The sequence below is a fragment of the Cebus imitator genome, unplaced genomic scaffold (assembly GCF_001604975.1).
Source record: "Cebus imitator isolate Cc_AM_T3 unplaced genomic scaffold, Cebus_imitator-1.0 Scaffold364, whole genome shotgun sequence".
In the NCBI taxonomy this organism is placed as follows: Eukaryota; Metazoa; Chordata; class Mammalia; order Primates; family Cebidae; genus Cebus; species Cebus imitator.
Genome location: NW_016107679.1, coordinates 450,895 through 465,739, shown reverse-complemented (window position 1 = coordinate 465,739; position 14,845 = coordinate 450,895). Strand labels below are relative to the sequence as shown.

General features: G+C 35.1%; 1 protein-coding gene across 1 annotated transcript in view; it reads right to left on the bottom strand.

Annotated features, from left to right (window-relative positions):
- Window positions 1-14,845, bottom strand: part of RIC1 (RIC1 homolog, RAB6A GEF complex partner 1) — a 142,819-nt gene that overhangs the window by 41,916 nt on the left and 86,058 nt on the right. The window contains exons 5-7 of the mRNA XM_037730823.1: window positions 9,486-9,628; window positions 9,076-9,212; window positions 4,612-4,703 (exon numbers count right to left, since the gene is read on the bottom strand). Of these exons, the coding sequence (XP_037586751.1) occupies window positions 4,612-4,703; window positions 9,076-9,212; window positions 9,486-9,628 (372 nt within the window). The remainder of the gene's footprint in view (window positions 1-4,611; window positions 4,704-9,075; window positions 9,213-9,485; window positions 9,629-14,845) is intronic.

Genomic DNA, 14,845 nt, shown 5'->3' with positions numbered 1-14,845 from the left:
AAAAAAAAAAAAAAAAAAAAAAAAAAGTAGTTAAAAGTCCTGGAAGGAGTAAAAAGTTATATGCAAATTTTCAACTGTGTGAGGCAGTTACTGCCTCTTACTGGGTTGTTCAACAGTCAACAGTACATATATTTAAGATATCTTATAGATACACACACACACACACACACATAAAAGTGTATGTGTGTGTGTAAAAGCGCAGCAAATATAAATATACATATTTGATAAATATAGCAGTTATATAGTATTAATGGTAAATATATTTGTGGTAAAAAATACAACGAAGAATTAATGTATACAAATTTCAGATTAGTGATACTCTGGCAGAGAAAGGGGAGTATCAAAGAAAAGGGATAAACAGCAGGCTTCATCAGCACTGCTGAGGTACTTACTATTTCTTATGCTGGATGATAACTTATAAAGATTTTATTTTAAAATGTATATGTTTTGTGTAGATGGTATATATAATTATTTAAAACATCTTTACAAGGTCAAATTTATGAAGGGTCTGAAGCCAAAAGTAAAATCTCTATAATACTTCTAAGGTACATTTCAAAATTGAACTACAATGATAACAGAAAAGTCTCATTTGTGCTTGTGGTATAGTCTCAGTTCAAAAATTTAACGCACATTCAGCATTTGAAAATGAAGATCCTACTTATGCAACATTATTGTAGTAAGAAAGAGAAACAAATGTTGTTCTTAAAAAGACTTTTTAACATAAGACTGCTTTTGCACATAATAGGATGACACTGGTTTATGACTATCAGAATGTTTTATTGTGGTAGGAGAAATCAGATTGTTTCTTCACAGCAGCTTTGATACATTCCCATACAGGTCCTATCTCAAGGATTAGAACTGAGACTAAGTAAATAAAATATCTGCAATAGCAGCCTCCTTAAAGTTGTCTCATAGCATACTGATACTCTGTTTTTATTTATTTTTTTTCTTTATGTGTTCCATTTTGGATAATTTCTAAGTTTTTCAAGTTCATTAACCTTTTCTTCTGCAATGTCTAATCTGTTGTTAGTTCCATACAGTGTATTTTTCATCTCAGACATTACAGTTTTCACCTCTAGAAGTTTAATTTCAGTCTTTTTCTAATATCTTCTATGTCTCAGTTTAATATCCAAGAGGGACACCTTACAGCTCTCTGAAGTTCTGTCTTTGTGCCACCTCTTTGGTGTCTATATTATGAACTCTAGGTCCCTTGGTTCCCCCAGATTCTCTGATTTCCATGTGCTCATCTCAGCTCAGGATCTATCTCCCCATTCCTGTGCTGCATCCTACAAACACTCAAAATAATATAAACTAAGGGCAGTTATAGAGATCATTTTGTTTCTCATCTTTCAGAAGTCACTGTCCTTTGTTACTTTATGTTCCTGTCTTGAATTCAAAACAGCTCTTGCATATTTTTGTCCATTTTTTTGGCTATATCAGATGGAAGGGAAAATCTAATCTGTCATTCAGTCATACCCAGAAGCCAAATATCTGGAAAAGATTTCTTTACAGACTATCTGCCCAAATAGATCATCTCTTGCTGAGAGACAGACTAAGTGCGTAGCAGGTATTTGTATTTGCTTTGCATCTACAGCTGTCAACTGCTAACCCTGGGTTGTTGAGCTCTAAAATGTTAGTGAGGAGTCAAAGTTTTAAATAACAAGTAGGCACTGAGTTACTGCTTATAAAAGTCTGACAATCTTTTAAGTATTCTGTAGTGCCTGTATTTTTTAAATTACTTTTACTTCCATTTCTCACCAGCCTTATGTAAGAGAAAAATAGATTCTCATTAAAAATATAGGACTAACTCCAAAGCAAATAAACTTCTGTAAGAGAGATATGGCTACTGCCACATAAGTGATCAAATTTAGCATCATTAATATGGAGACAATTTGACATTATTACTAAATGATACCATAGGAAGTATGTATTATCACCCATGACAAAATGTGTAACCAGAATCTAATAATATCTTTAAATATAAAGATAAGAGGAAGGTTGTTCAAATACTGATCTGCTGCAAACTGGCATCCTAAAAGGAAGCTGGCTTCTTGCACAACTATAAGGACACCAGCTTTAACCTAGTGTTCAAGGCAATTAGTCCTGGTAAGTGCTGGCAAATCTGGGTTAGAAGACACTGGTTTGTTATGTCACACAGCTACAATCACAAAACTTTAACCCTAACCCATTAACATGCTGGAAGAGAGCTTGTTGTCTCCCAGCTGATGAAAACTGAGGTAACCGAAAAGCTATAAGCCAAGAGTCTACCTTCATTATTCTGGGGAGAGGGCTAGTACTTCGCTTATAAGGCCATAGCTTAAGGAGAAGTACATCTTCTGGATTCTAACACCCAGCCTTTGCGCTAGCCCCCAAATGCAGGAAATGGGGGAACTGCACACTTGCCACTGCTTCTGTCTTTGTGTATTTTCTCTAAATGCTTTTCCATGCCTGACATGTGGGCTTTCTAGTCACTTGACTGTATTGCTCAACAAGAACCAGCTTCCAGGTTAGTAATGACAAGTGTGAGAAAAAACAAATGCCATCATGAGAAAACGATGAGGTAAATCTAGGATGTAGGATATTCTATAAAGAATTGACATGGACTCAAAAAAAGTCAATGCCATGAAAATAAAAAAAGTGATAGAAGGATTATTATAGGTAAAAGGTAACTAAAGAGAAATAATAACCAAATATAACTAATGAATCTTGATCGATTCTCGTTGGAACAAAGGAGGTAGAGAAGAAATTTAACTATTGGTGGCAACTGGGTTAATCTGCTTATAAATTGGGTTTTAGATCCTATTAGGGATTTATCATTAATTATCTCACATGTGATAAAGATATTCCATTTATACAAGAGAATGTCTCCTTTTTTGGAAACCAAGAGATAAGGCAAATGTATGTCAACAGCAAAGTGCATAAATTATGGTATATTAAAAAAATGGAACATTACAAATCAATTTAGAAAATGATTATAACTACTGGTAAATGACATGGATGAATCTCACAATGTTGACTGGTTACTAAGTGAGTCAAGGAGGGAATAAGAGTTGTGACTAGGAAGTAGCAGAGGTAGAGTCTGTGACTGTAGACCGGCAATGTTGTATTTACTGATCCAGTTGTAAAGAGATGGGTTTTTGTATTACAACTGTTAAAATATGAATATTTGGATTATGTACTACTTTGTGTGTACGTTTTTGTTTCACAATGTGAAATAAAAAGGGTATTATCAACTTGATGCTAATAAGTTTGAATGTGTATATGAAAGAAACCAATTCCTAGAAAAATACAACTTGCCAAAATGACGTAGGAAGAGATAGAAAATCTAAATTCTCTTAAATCTATTTTTAAAACTAAACTGAATCAATAATACAAAAAAATCCCCAATAAGAAAATTCTAGGTCCAGATGGCTTCTCATTGGCAAATTCTACCAAGCAATCAAAGATGAATAGAGATGACAAAGAGGGGAATCCCTCCCTCAACTTGCTTTATAAGACAGCCATAACCTTACTTACTCAGGAGAGTAAGGAGGAAAATTATAGGTGAAATATACTCATGAGCATAGATTTTAAAATTGTAAACAAAATGTGACTCAACAAAATTCACAAACATTAAAAAAATGCTTTTCCTTCTCTCTTGTACTAAGTTAAACCTACCTGAATTTCTACATTTAACTGCTCAATGAGGATCAACGTATTAAGAAAAAGTCAAAGTTGGGGATGAGGATTCCCCACTCTAGAAGGAGTTCATAAAGAGTGTAATGAAGGTGATTTATAATATGTGAATTACTTATACTAATAATAAAATCTTTGATATTTAAATCGGGTAGAGATGATATGGCTGGAGACTATACTACAAATGTGTTCTACAAAACAACCAAGTCACATTTTGAGGGCAACATAGGGCTTTATATTTAAGAAAGAGTTTAGAAAACCAAAAAGCACTATAACATTGCAAGGCATTATAACAACATAATCTTTTTATTTTAGCTAAAATTTATGAGCCAAAATTTAAGCTCAACAAAGTTTGGTATTTTTGTTGTCTAATGTATCAAGTGCTTAGAACTATGGCTGATATGTGATAGGCACACGGATATTTGTTGAATAAATAACTTTTTAAAATATTATTTCTAAAATCTCTAATAAACTAATGCAAGAAACTGGTTTTATACGTGCACTTTACATTTGCTTGTTAACTGAGGTGCACTCACTAATTTGAAGGCATAGTCGATGCTGATGTCTTAAAAATTAAGGATTATTAAAAAAAAATTAAGGATTATTTTAAAAAGGAAAAATGTCTTTCAAATCCTCTTTTACACAATAAAGAACTTTAACTGATTTATTCTGTTTAACTTGTAAGTCAATCTTCTACCATTGAAGAAAACACTTACTTTTACAAATTAAAACGCTCAACCTCCATAATCTGCCCTTCACTTTTGTTTGTTGAAAATCTAATAAAACACTTCACTTTTACATTTCATATTAAGGTTGACTGACAAATTATGATAGCATGATAAAGTTTATAAGTGTGTTATGAACATCTTATGTTTTAAAAAAAACAGTATTTGTGGCAACAACTCTTAAAAATGCAAAAGTCTACATCAATTATACCTCACACAGCCAAATGCCATTAGTCGATACTTGTTATTTACTGCTACACATGTTCCATCAACAACATCTTGTGGCCAAACTCCATGAAGCTGCTATAATAAAGAAAAACAGTTAAGGCTTAAAAAGTATTTCTCCAAATTTACATTAGTCAATATAATTCTCCTTCAGTAAACATACAATTTCATAACGCTTATTTGGTTTCATCTGCAGAGGAAATTATCCTACCAGGACTACCACAATAGTCTCCCTTAAAACCTCAAGCTTCTCATGAATTGGTCTCATAAATACTGAGCTCAGTCCAATGCTAGTTAATCTATTTAAAAAACCCTAAAATGTGGAAATTCAATCTCCAAACTCAAAGATAACTTTCTTGTTAGAATGTAAACATTTTGATAGCAGAAATCGCATCTAACTTGCTCACTATTATTATTCTAATCACCTAGCACATAGTATTTAACTTCTCAGTCAATGAAAAGTAGTACATTCTGTTTGGTTTATTCTTTAGAAGCAATTCATGATTTCTCAATTGCTTACTGCTCTCTACAATTCCCGTTCTTTATAATGTAATGGTTAATAGCATGGTATCCGGAAGCCTGACAGCTCAGGACTACTTTCACTCCCCAAAATGATTATTTGATCTTTTTAAGCTTCAGTTTTCTTATCTGTAAGTTATTTACCTCTTAAGGTGTTTCAAAGATTAAATGAAGATATACATGCAAACTATTTAGGACAATGCCTCCCATTCAACAAGCATTCAACAAATGAATGACGTTACTGGTAAGCGTATATGCTATTTAATTCCATATATAGATACAGAATAGATTCAGCTCAGTTTAGATGATAAATTCCAAGGCAAAGGTCATGATCATTAGTTCAGCTGGCACAAAAAGTGGCATACTATAATATAGCATTTTTGGATGATCCCAACAGTAAACACTAAAGATACAATATAATCACAATGATTTGAACTAGACTACTACAGATTTCACTTAATTCCAAAATCAGCTATATAATCTATCTAAACATGGAATATTTGCTTTTTTAGTAGGAATTTTATTATTCAATTTTAATAATAAAACTGGACATTTTATGTCACAAAATGGTAAAAAGAGCAGTGAGCACTACTTTTCTGACTACTGCTTAGACTGAAAATTCATCCTGTAAGTATTTTCTAGGTGTTTACAATTCACCAGGCACTGCTCTAGGTGCTGAGGTTATCCTGGCACAGCAAAATCTCTACTTGTATCCTTGCCTTACATTTGAGTCAAGGGACAAACAAGTTAAAAAAGTATACTGTATATGAATACACTAAATACCATCGACTTGTGAAAAAAAAGTATAATGTATATTAGAGGTTAGTAAATACTATACAAAAAAAATTAAGCAATGGTGGTGAAGACGGAGTACAGGGGAAGAGTGTAATATTAAACAGGTTTCCCTATAAGGACGCCTTTTGAGGAAAGTCCTTAAAGAAATAAAGCAAGTGTTAAGGGCCCTCTTGTAGTAGCATTTCTGGCATGCTCAAAGACCAGCAATGAGGCTTGTGTGGATAGAGTGAAGTAGATGGGCTGTGAAAGGAAAGTGGTGTCTGCGGTAAGAGATATAACAGGAGGTCAGGTATTTAGGGCTTTGAAGGTCACCATAAGAATTCTGGCTTTTTCTCCAAGTTATGTAGAAGAAGAATTTTAATTTTTAACGTTTTCTGTCATGAATTATAATAATACATAAAAATGAAATGCAAATTTCAATATCACAAAGCAAACACCTGTGAAACTGCTACTCAGGCCAAGAATTATCAGTACCCAAAAGTCTCCCAATACAGTAGTGCCCTTCCCAATCACTATATCCTCATATCCCTACCATAAAGTAACCAATATCCAGATTTACATGGTAACCACTTCCTTCTTTCTTTTAAACCATTACCACTTAAACATGCACCAGTATGTACCTCTAATTTAGAACTGCCTGTGTTATTTGCCCTTTAATTTTTACCTAAAATGGAATCATAGCATGTATTCTTTTGTGTCTAGCTGCTTTTGCTCACCATGTCTGTGAAATTTATCTGTGTTGCTGCATAAAGCCTAGTTTGTTCATGTTCACTGCAGGCTTAAATAATGAGCTTAGCTCACTGGGTTGCTGCCCTCTCTTAGTCTGGTAACTCTTCACCGTCTTGTTTGCTCTCCAAGGCCTTCAAGCATACTAAAACATGTATTTTTTCTCCAGCTCTTTTACTCCTCAGAAGGTTCTGTCCTAATTATCTAGTCCTACTGAGTAAGTCTTCACAGAGGACTGACATAATCATATTTCAACGTATTTATTAAATATCATTTAGTTATTTCCTTATTACCAGTAATACATATGTGTTGTTTTCTTGTAATTTGTATTTTCTATCTATACCTTATTTAGTAATACCTATCTGCTTTTCATTAGTTTTTAAATCCTTATTAGAAAAATTTCTTTATATTACATACTAATACATTCTGAGAATATATTTTCTACTACCTCTAAAGTACTTGGAAAAGAGTCAATCACTTTTTCAGCCCTAATACTTTTATTTCCAATCTAAACATTTAAGTTCCAGAGATAATTACAAATATATGCACCATATAGGAAAAAAATGAGATTTTTTTCTAATTCATCAAAAGTTTATTTTTATTCTTATTTATATATTGACACAGGTGATCACGAAGGTATTATTTAGTATCTTACTATCTGAATAAAGTTGATAATGGAAGATATTAGAATATTAAAGCTGATACCAAACAGAATGACAACAACAACAAAAAGGCCATTAAAAACTTAAATTCCTTTCCAGTTAAAGAGAGATGACTAAACATAAATATTTAGCTTCTTGGATTCCTAAAACCCTAACTTCTACAAGAGAAGAGTTTTTGTTTAAAAAAGCATAAAGCGGCAAAGACAAAAAGAATAGGAGAGGAGGTGGCATTAGAAAATTTTAAAAGCTGGAAAGCCTATCGATGAGTAGAATTCTTAACTGGCAGGGAATAATGCTGAGAAACATCTAAATTTACATTGTAGGGTACACAAAAGGCTTGGGAATTCTGGTGTCTTTGAAAGGCTAAACTAAAAGCTGTAAAAGTGGTTCAATACCTACTTCAAGAAGCAACTAGGTCCTCCCAGAGCACTTTCCTAAAGCTGAGCAGTCAATAAATTCCCCAACTCTACTCCTTCAGAAAACTGAGCATCTTTCTTCGGAGAAAACCAAACCAAAAAATCCCTACCCTCATACCCTCCACCAGAGGTCTATGGACCACACTGAAAATAGGGATGGAAAGCAAAGGTTCACACCTTGAATTTGGACCCTCTACCCTAACTCTTCTGTAATCCAAATCCCAGAATATTGGGGTAGCTAAGTATGTATCTACTAGAAAGGACTGCAGGACTCTTTTCCAAGAACACTGGAGCCAGAAGGGAGGGAGAGGGGAACAGAAGGGAGGGAGAGAGGGAAGGGTATGACTCTAAAGCTAGGAGGGTCCCAAGGAAATAGTCAGCCTATCCTACAGTAAAGGACACAGTCAACCAAAACTCAGTTTTCAACACATCACTTTTATTTTAGTTCTCTGTAACAGCAGCCAAATCCATATATAAATTAGCTATTAGCTATTAAAAGATCCCACACAAATAAGAGTAAAGGGAATCTCAGAATAATTATGTCAGAAAGCCAAAAAATACAGCTGTGTTTTATATATTAAAAACTTTTTTTTTTTCCTGAGACAGAGTCTCAGTCTGTTGCCCAGGCTTGAGTGCTGTGGCGTGATCTTGGCTCACCACAACCTCCACCTCCCGGGTTCAAGTGATTCTCCTGCCTCAGCCTCCCGAGTAGCTGGGACTACAGGCATGTACCACCATGCCTGGCTAATTTCTGTATTTTTGTAGAGATGGGGTTTCTGTATGTTGGGAGGATGGTCTGGAACTCCTGACCTCATGATTCGCCTGCCTCAGCCTCCCGAAGTGCTGAGATTACAGGTGTGAGCCACTATGCCCAGCCAAAAATATACAATTAATAGTAATAATCAAAATCACAGTAACTGTAATGGGAACATGGGAAGAATATAAGCATGGTGGAAGCAGGGAAGAGGAAAGTTACTGGTCACTTTCCAAAGTACGAAGTCAATAAACAGAGCCCAAAAACTAAAAATTAAAGAAAATATTCAGAGTAGTGGAGATTAAAAATCAAAATAACCAGTAAAGGAATAAAAAGTAGTTGCCTCGAAGAGTGGAAAATTAGACATAAGGGTAGCAAGGAGGAGAACAGGAACCATCATTTTTCTTTAACATGTCCAAGAGAATTTTGTCTACTTACACTATTTATATGTTTGGTTTGATTAAAAAATTAACAACCCTTAAAATCGTGTATGAATGATAAAAATAAAGAAAAATTTGATAACAAAGAATAAAATAATTAAGTGCAAAAAAGGTCCCTTCAAAGTAAGTAAGCCATACCTCTGCAGTAAATCTACTTGACACTGGTGTAATAAATCCAACTTTACCATCATTAAATACAACAGCAAACCCATCAAGTGTGGCACAGTATTCCATGTCTCTGATGTGTACATCTGTGAAGCCCAGGAATGAACCTACTGATGAAAAAAATAAGCACATGAAATAGGATTAAGAATACAGTCAGCTAGTCTCTCACCTTTTGTCAGCAAAACCTGTAAGGTTAAAAGGGCAAAAATAATGACCTAACAACCTTCAACAGTTAAAAAACTGTCCTTTCCTACTAAATGCCTCTCCCACCCCGCCTCTCCCCTTGCATAACTGGTTCCAAATAAGTGTTTGTCCATAGAAGATATCTAACTAGATATCAGACATAAACAACTGGTTCCACCTCATGTATAAAGTATAGGTACCTCTAGATGACTGCAGGTCTACAGAAAAGGGTACTGTGCAAAGATTAATGGCTTTCCTTCCATTTGTTATTCCTTCCCAGTGAATAAGATGAAGAAGTCCATCAGAAGTAGCAACCAGGAGATCTTCCAACACAGACTGCAAACTGTAGGTAGAATCAATTTTTAAGAGAGCATACCAGGAAAGCAATGTGTATGAATGTAAAAACTGCTTTAGAGAACACTCATGCAAAAATGATCGAAACCGTTTACAAAATATCTCCATTTATCTGCAACTTTATCTATGTATATTTGAATCAAAAATCCTGGAAGAAATGACAGACTAGGGGAAGCCACAGTCACAAACTTGATAACTGATAAAACTAGTTAAAAACTAGAAATAATGAAACAGCAAATTATAAGACAGAAACAAAAGTGAGAGCAGACAAAAAAGAAAAAGATGTAGAGAAACAATAAAATCAATAAACCTAACTAATAATAGTAAGACAAACTAGAGCCACAAAGTGTAGAGGTAACAATCCTCTGGCACTTGTCCAATAAAACTCTGAATAATGATGGAAATGTTCTGTATCTATACTATCTGTAAACAGTAGTCACAAGCCATCTATGGTGACTATACACTTCAAATATGGCTAGTACAACAAAATAACTGAAATTTTATTTACTTTTCATTAATGTAAATTTAAATAAATTCACGTGTGACTAGTGGCTACTGTATTGGACTATATTTCCAGGCCAATATATTTCTTAGATATTAGCAAGTCTCACATTGTACATTCCTTCTACAAACATTTACTGAGCCTATTCTCTGTGACAGGTGCTATACTCTGTGTTGGATATTCGAGGGTGAATAAAATATTCTCCCTCTTCAGAAGACTTCTCAGGCAAAAAATGAAAAATAGTTACAAAGGATGATCTCAATACTTACCAATATTTGTGAAGATATTCAGCATTTACTTATTTAATGGGGAAATAGCCTGTTTTGCTCACCTCTGTATGCACACAGCCCCAAGGGCAGTTAAATCTGTCACTAAATATTTGTGCAAAGGAGGCAAGAAGAAGGAAAGGGCTAGAGGAAACAGGAACCCATAAATGAGACTGCAAAGATATCGGCACAAATTAAAAGATAACAAGGGAAACCAGTAGAAACTGATATCAAGAAAGCCAAGGAAGTAAGATGAATTTAAGAAAGAGTGGTTAAAGTATCAAACACTGTATAAGGAAAAATTTTAAAAAATTATCTGTATATTATATGTACCCTACTCAATACTATTAAATTCCCTTTCATACTTAAGGAAAGAACATATTTCAAAAATATTTTAATTGATAATGATGAAAAAATATATTTTGGCATTTTAATTCTTAAATGTCAATTACTCATTCTCCTCCAAAGATTTCAGCTAATGAAGAATTTGCTGTATTTTTTCCCCAACTATAAAAATACTGAAAAAGATTACAAACAGATATTTCTTTACCCAGCTCTATTTCTTGAACTTAACAGCATTTGTAATCAATTAAAATTCCCAATTATAGACATTTCACTTTTTAAAGCATTATATATTCTTTAATTTCAAATTTATATTCCAGTGATAAAATCTATGTGCATCATTTGGTGGGTAGGGCATAAAAACTTTATGGTTTAGATGTACTATTATATGCTATGAAAATATATAATTCAAAATCTAAGCTGTTGGAAATCTGAATTACTTTGAGCCTTAAAGAAATGTAATTATGGGGCCAGAGCGACATAATAGGCAGCTATATCCTAGGCAGCTGTAATCTTTCTTTCTCTGATTATAGATTAGCCTCCTCCCTTACTGCAATGTTTTATAAATGCTGTAAATGACTAAATGGCTCCAGGGAAGACCCCTTCCCTCTTCACTGTTGATCTTCATGGTAGATTAATTTCCCTCTTATCTTTCTTACACAAAGACTTCAAGGCTATCAAATTGTCTTAAAATGGAATGGTAAATACACTATTTTTAAATTGGAAAGAAAATGAAAACAAGCTGTAAAGAAAAGCCACAGGGAAAAGAAAACAAACTGTAACTAAACTATGACTCTAATTCATAAAGTAGCCTTGTATAGAAAATATTATAATCCTACTAAACTGTATTTTCCACCTATATAAGCGAGAACTTTTTATTTTTTGAGACAGAGTCTTAACTCTGTTGCCCAGGCTGGAGTGCAGTGGCATGACCTCAGCTCACTGCAACCTCTGCTGCCTGGGATTCTCCTGCCTTGGCCTCCCAAGTAGCTGGGATGACAGTCATGCACCACCCTGCACCCCGTTAATTTTTGTATTTTTGGTAGAGATGGGGTTTCACCATGTTGGCTAGGCTGGTCTTGAACTCCTGAACGCGAGTGATCCACCCATCTCAGCCTCCAAAAGTGCTGGGATTAAAGGCATGAGCCACTGCACCTGGCCTGCAAGAACTGAACTTCTAACTTTGGAACACTGACCCCGTTTTCTGAAGTCTGTGTTTTCCCTGGTTGGTTAGCTTTCTGCTTGCATTAATTCCAGATTCTGATCCTTTTTATTACTTCAGGTTGACAATGTCAAGAAAGGCAATTTAGCAGAGTAGTCACAATGGTTTACCAGTGATTTTCCTCAGGAGTCAGCCTAGTTTTTTCCAAACTACATTCTCCCTCTCCCCTAACCCTATCTCCCTAGAATAATCACTGTATATGACAGTTAGACATAAGATAAAAGTTATCCTCCAGTAATTTGACTCCCTGCTAAACAAAACTCAACAACCGTCTGACAAAATTAAGAGATCACTGGTTGGGTGCGGTGGCTCATGCCTGCAATCCCAGCACTTTGGGAGGCCGAGGCAGGTGGATCACAAGGTCAGGAGTTCAAGACCAGCCTGGCCAACATGGTAAAACCACATCTCTACTAAAAATAGAAAACAGAAAAAGAAAATTAGCTGGGCATGGTGGCACACACCTGTAATTCCAGCTACTCGGAAGGCTGAGGCAGAATTACTTGAACCAGGACCTGGGAGTGGGAGGTTGCAGTGAGGCTGAACTATGCCACTGTACTCCAGCCTGGGCTACAGAGCAAGACTCTGTCTCCAAAAAAAAAAAATTAAGAGTTCATAGTCTCTACAACACGATAATCAGCAATGCTGCAACAAACAAATGGCTGGCCAGATGTGTAAACAAACAGGAAAATGTAACCCAGAGTCAAGAGAAAAATCCATCAATACAAACAGACTTATAGATAATTTTGACATTGGAATTAGCAGTTAATGACTTTTTAAAAACCGTGATAAACATAATAAATAATCTATAGGAAGAGATGGATACATCCTTCTCATTTAACTGGAAGTATACAAACTTGTTAAAACAAATGCCGAGCTAGGCATAGTGGCTTGTGCCTGTAATATCAACTACTAGGAGGCTGAGGTGGGAGGATCACTTGAGTCCAGGAGTTCAAGACGAACTGAGCAGCATAGTGAGACTCCCATATCTAAAAAAATTTAGAAATGAAACAAAAGCTGGTCTAAGTTGTTAAAATATGATATACTTCCAGAAAGAATGGCAAACAGACCTTGCCCCAAGTCACCCAAGTGTTTGCCTACAACTGACTCCCCTTCCTCAGAAAAATCTGGCCAACTGAAGGATTCATTATTGGCTTAGTAGGCAGATATCATAACTCTGTTTGATAACCCATGTCTTTTCATGCTGTATTGTTTAAATTTTTTGTTTTTTGTTTTTGAGACACAGTCTCATTCTGTTGCCCAGGCTGGAGTACAATGGCATGATTTCAACTCATTGCAACATCTGCCTCCCAGGTTCAATGATTCTGGTGTCTCAGCCTCCTGAGTAGCTGGGACTACAGGTGTGTGCCACCAAACTCAGTTAATTTTTGTGTGTTTGTGTTGTTTTCCTTTTTTAGTGATGTGGTTTTGCCATGTTGGCCACGCAGGACTCAGACTCTTGACCTCAAGTGTCCACCCACCTCAGCCTCCCAAAGTGCTGGGATTACAGGCATGAGCCACCGTGCCCAGCTCAGTTCTTAAATATTTTTAATATCACAACTGTTTATAAGTACATTTAAAATCTATGTAAATACACTCTAAGTTATGTCCCTCAAGAGCGTCTTCAATCACTGATTTCATGAATTTTATGAGAGCTATGTGGTAGCCCAGGTGTATGTGTGTGTTAAGCGAGTGTTTAAATTTAGAATCTTGGATGGGTCACCTGTAATCCCAGTACTTTGGGAGGCTAAGGAGGGGAGATTGCTTGAGTTCAGGAGTTTGAGACCAGACTCCACAACATGGTAAAACCCTGTCTCTACAAAAAGTACAAAAAATTAGCGGGGTGTAATGGCATGCACCTGAGAGGTTGAGGTGAGATCACTGGAGCCCAGGGGTCTGAGGCTGCAATGAACTATGATCATGCCACCACTGCACTTCACCCTGGGTGACAAAGTGAGACCCTGTCTCAAAAGAAAAGAAAAGAAAAGAAAAGAAAAGAAAAGGAAAAAAAAAGAAAAGAAAAAGAAGAGAGAAGGGTGGGGAGAAGAAAGGGAGAGAGAGGGAAAAGGAAAAGAAAAGAAAAAAGAGAAAGCAAGGAAAGAAGGAAGGAAGGAAGGAAGGAAGGGAGGGAGGGAGGGAGGGAGGGAGGGAAGGAAATTTTTGACTGGGATCTAAAGAATATGGTTAAAAAGTGATATGCTAGACGTCCTTATGTTGCCAATACATACAGCGAAGTAGAAGTGTTTCTGATTAATCAAATATTCCTAACAGGGAATTATATAATTTGTAAATTACCAATTCTCAAAAATATAAATACATTTAATACTTAACTAATATTAAACACTGCATACAACATACTGCTTTCCTAAGTAAGTACCCAGGATGGAGGAAGAAATGAAATAAACTGTGGTATTTAAAAATTAGAAATAGAATATCAAAGTTTTAATCAAACTCTTATTAAAATTATGTTTTTACCTTCCAAACATTCTCTATCATCAATAACAAAAGTTAGATGTCTAAAATTAATATTTTTTCCTCAATCAAAAATAAAAGATGACAGTACTCTTGCTCCTGTAAGTAACAGTATAACCAATATCCCTAGCCTTACCTGACTTAATATTTGTAGTGAGAGGAGGGAAAATAATTGGTTATAAAAATCTAAGTTTCATATCTTCTCACTCAATTCAAAATCTATAGGAAATTTCAAATTTCCAGCGGTATGTGTTTCAGGTGCTTATAACATTGCTCTGAAATGCAAGTTTTGAGAGAAACCATACAGATTTCCAATTACCTAAATTTATAGATTAAAATCTAAAACCTAGCACCTGAAAGGTTAAACTTGGACAAGATGGCAGAAATTCTTTTTTTTTTTTTTTT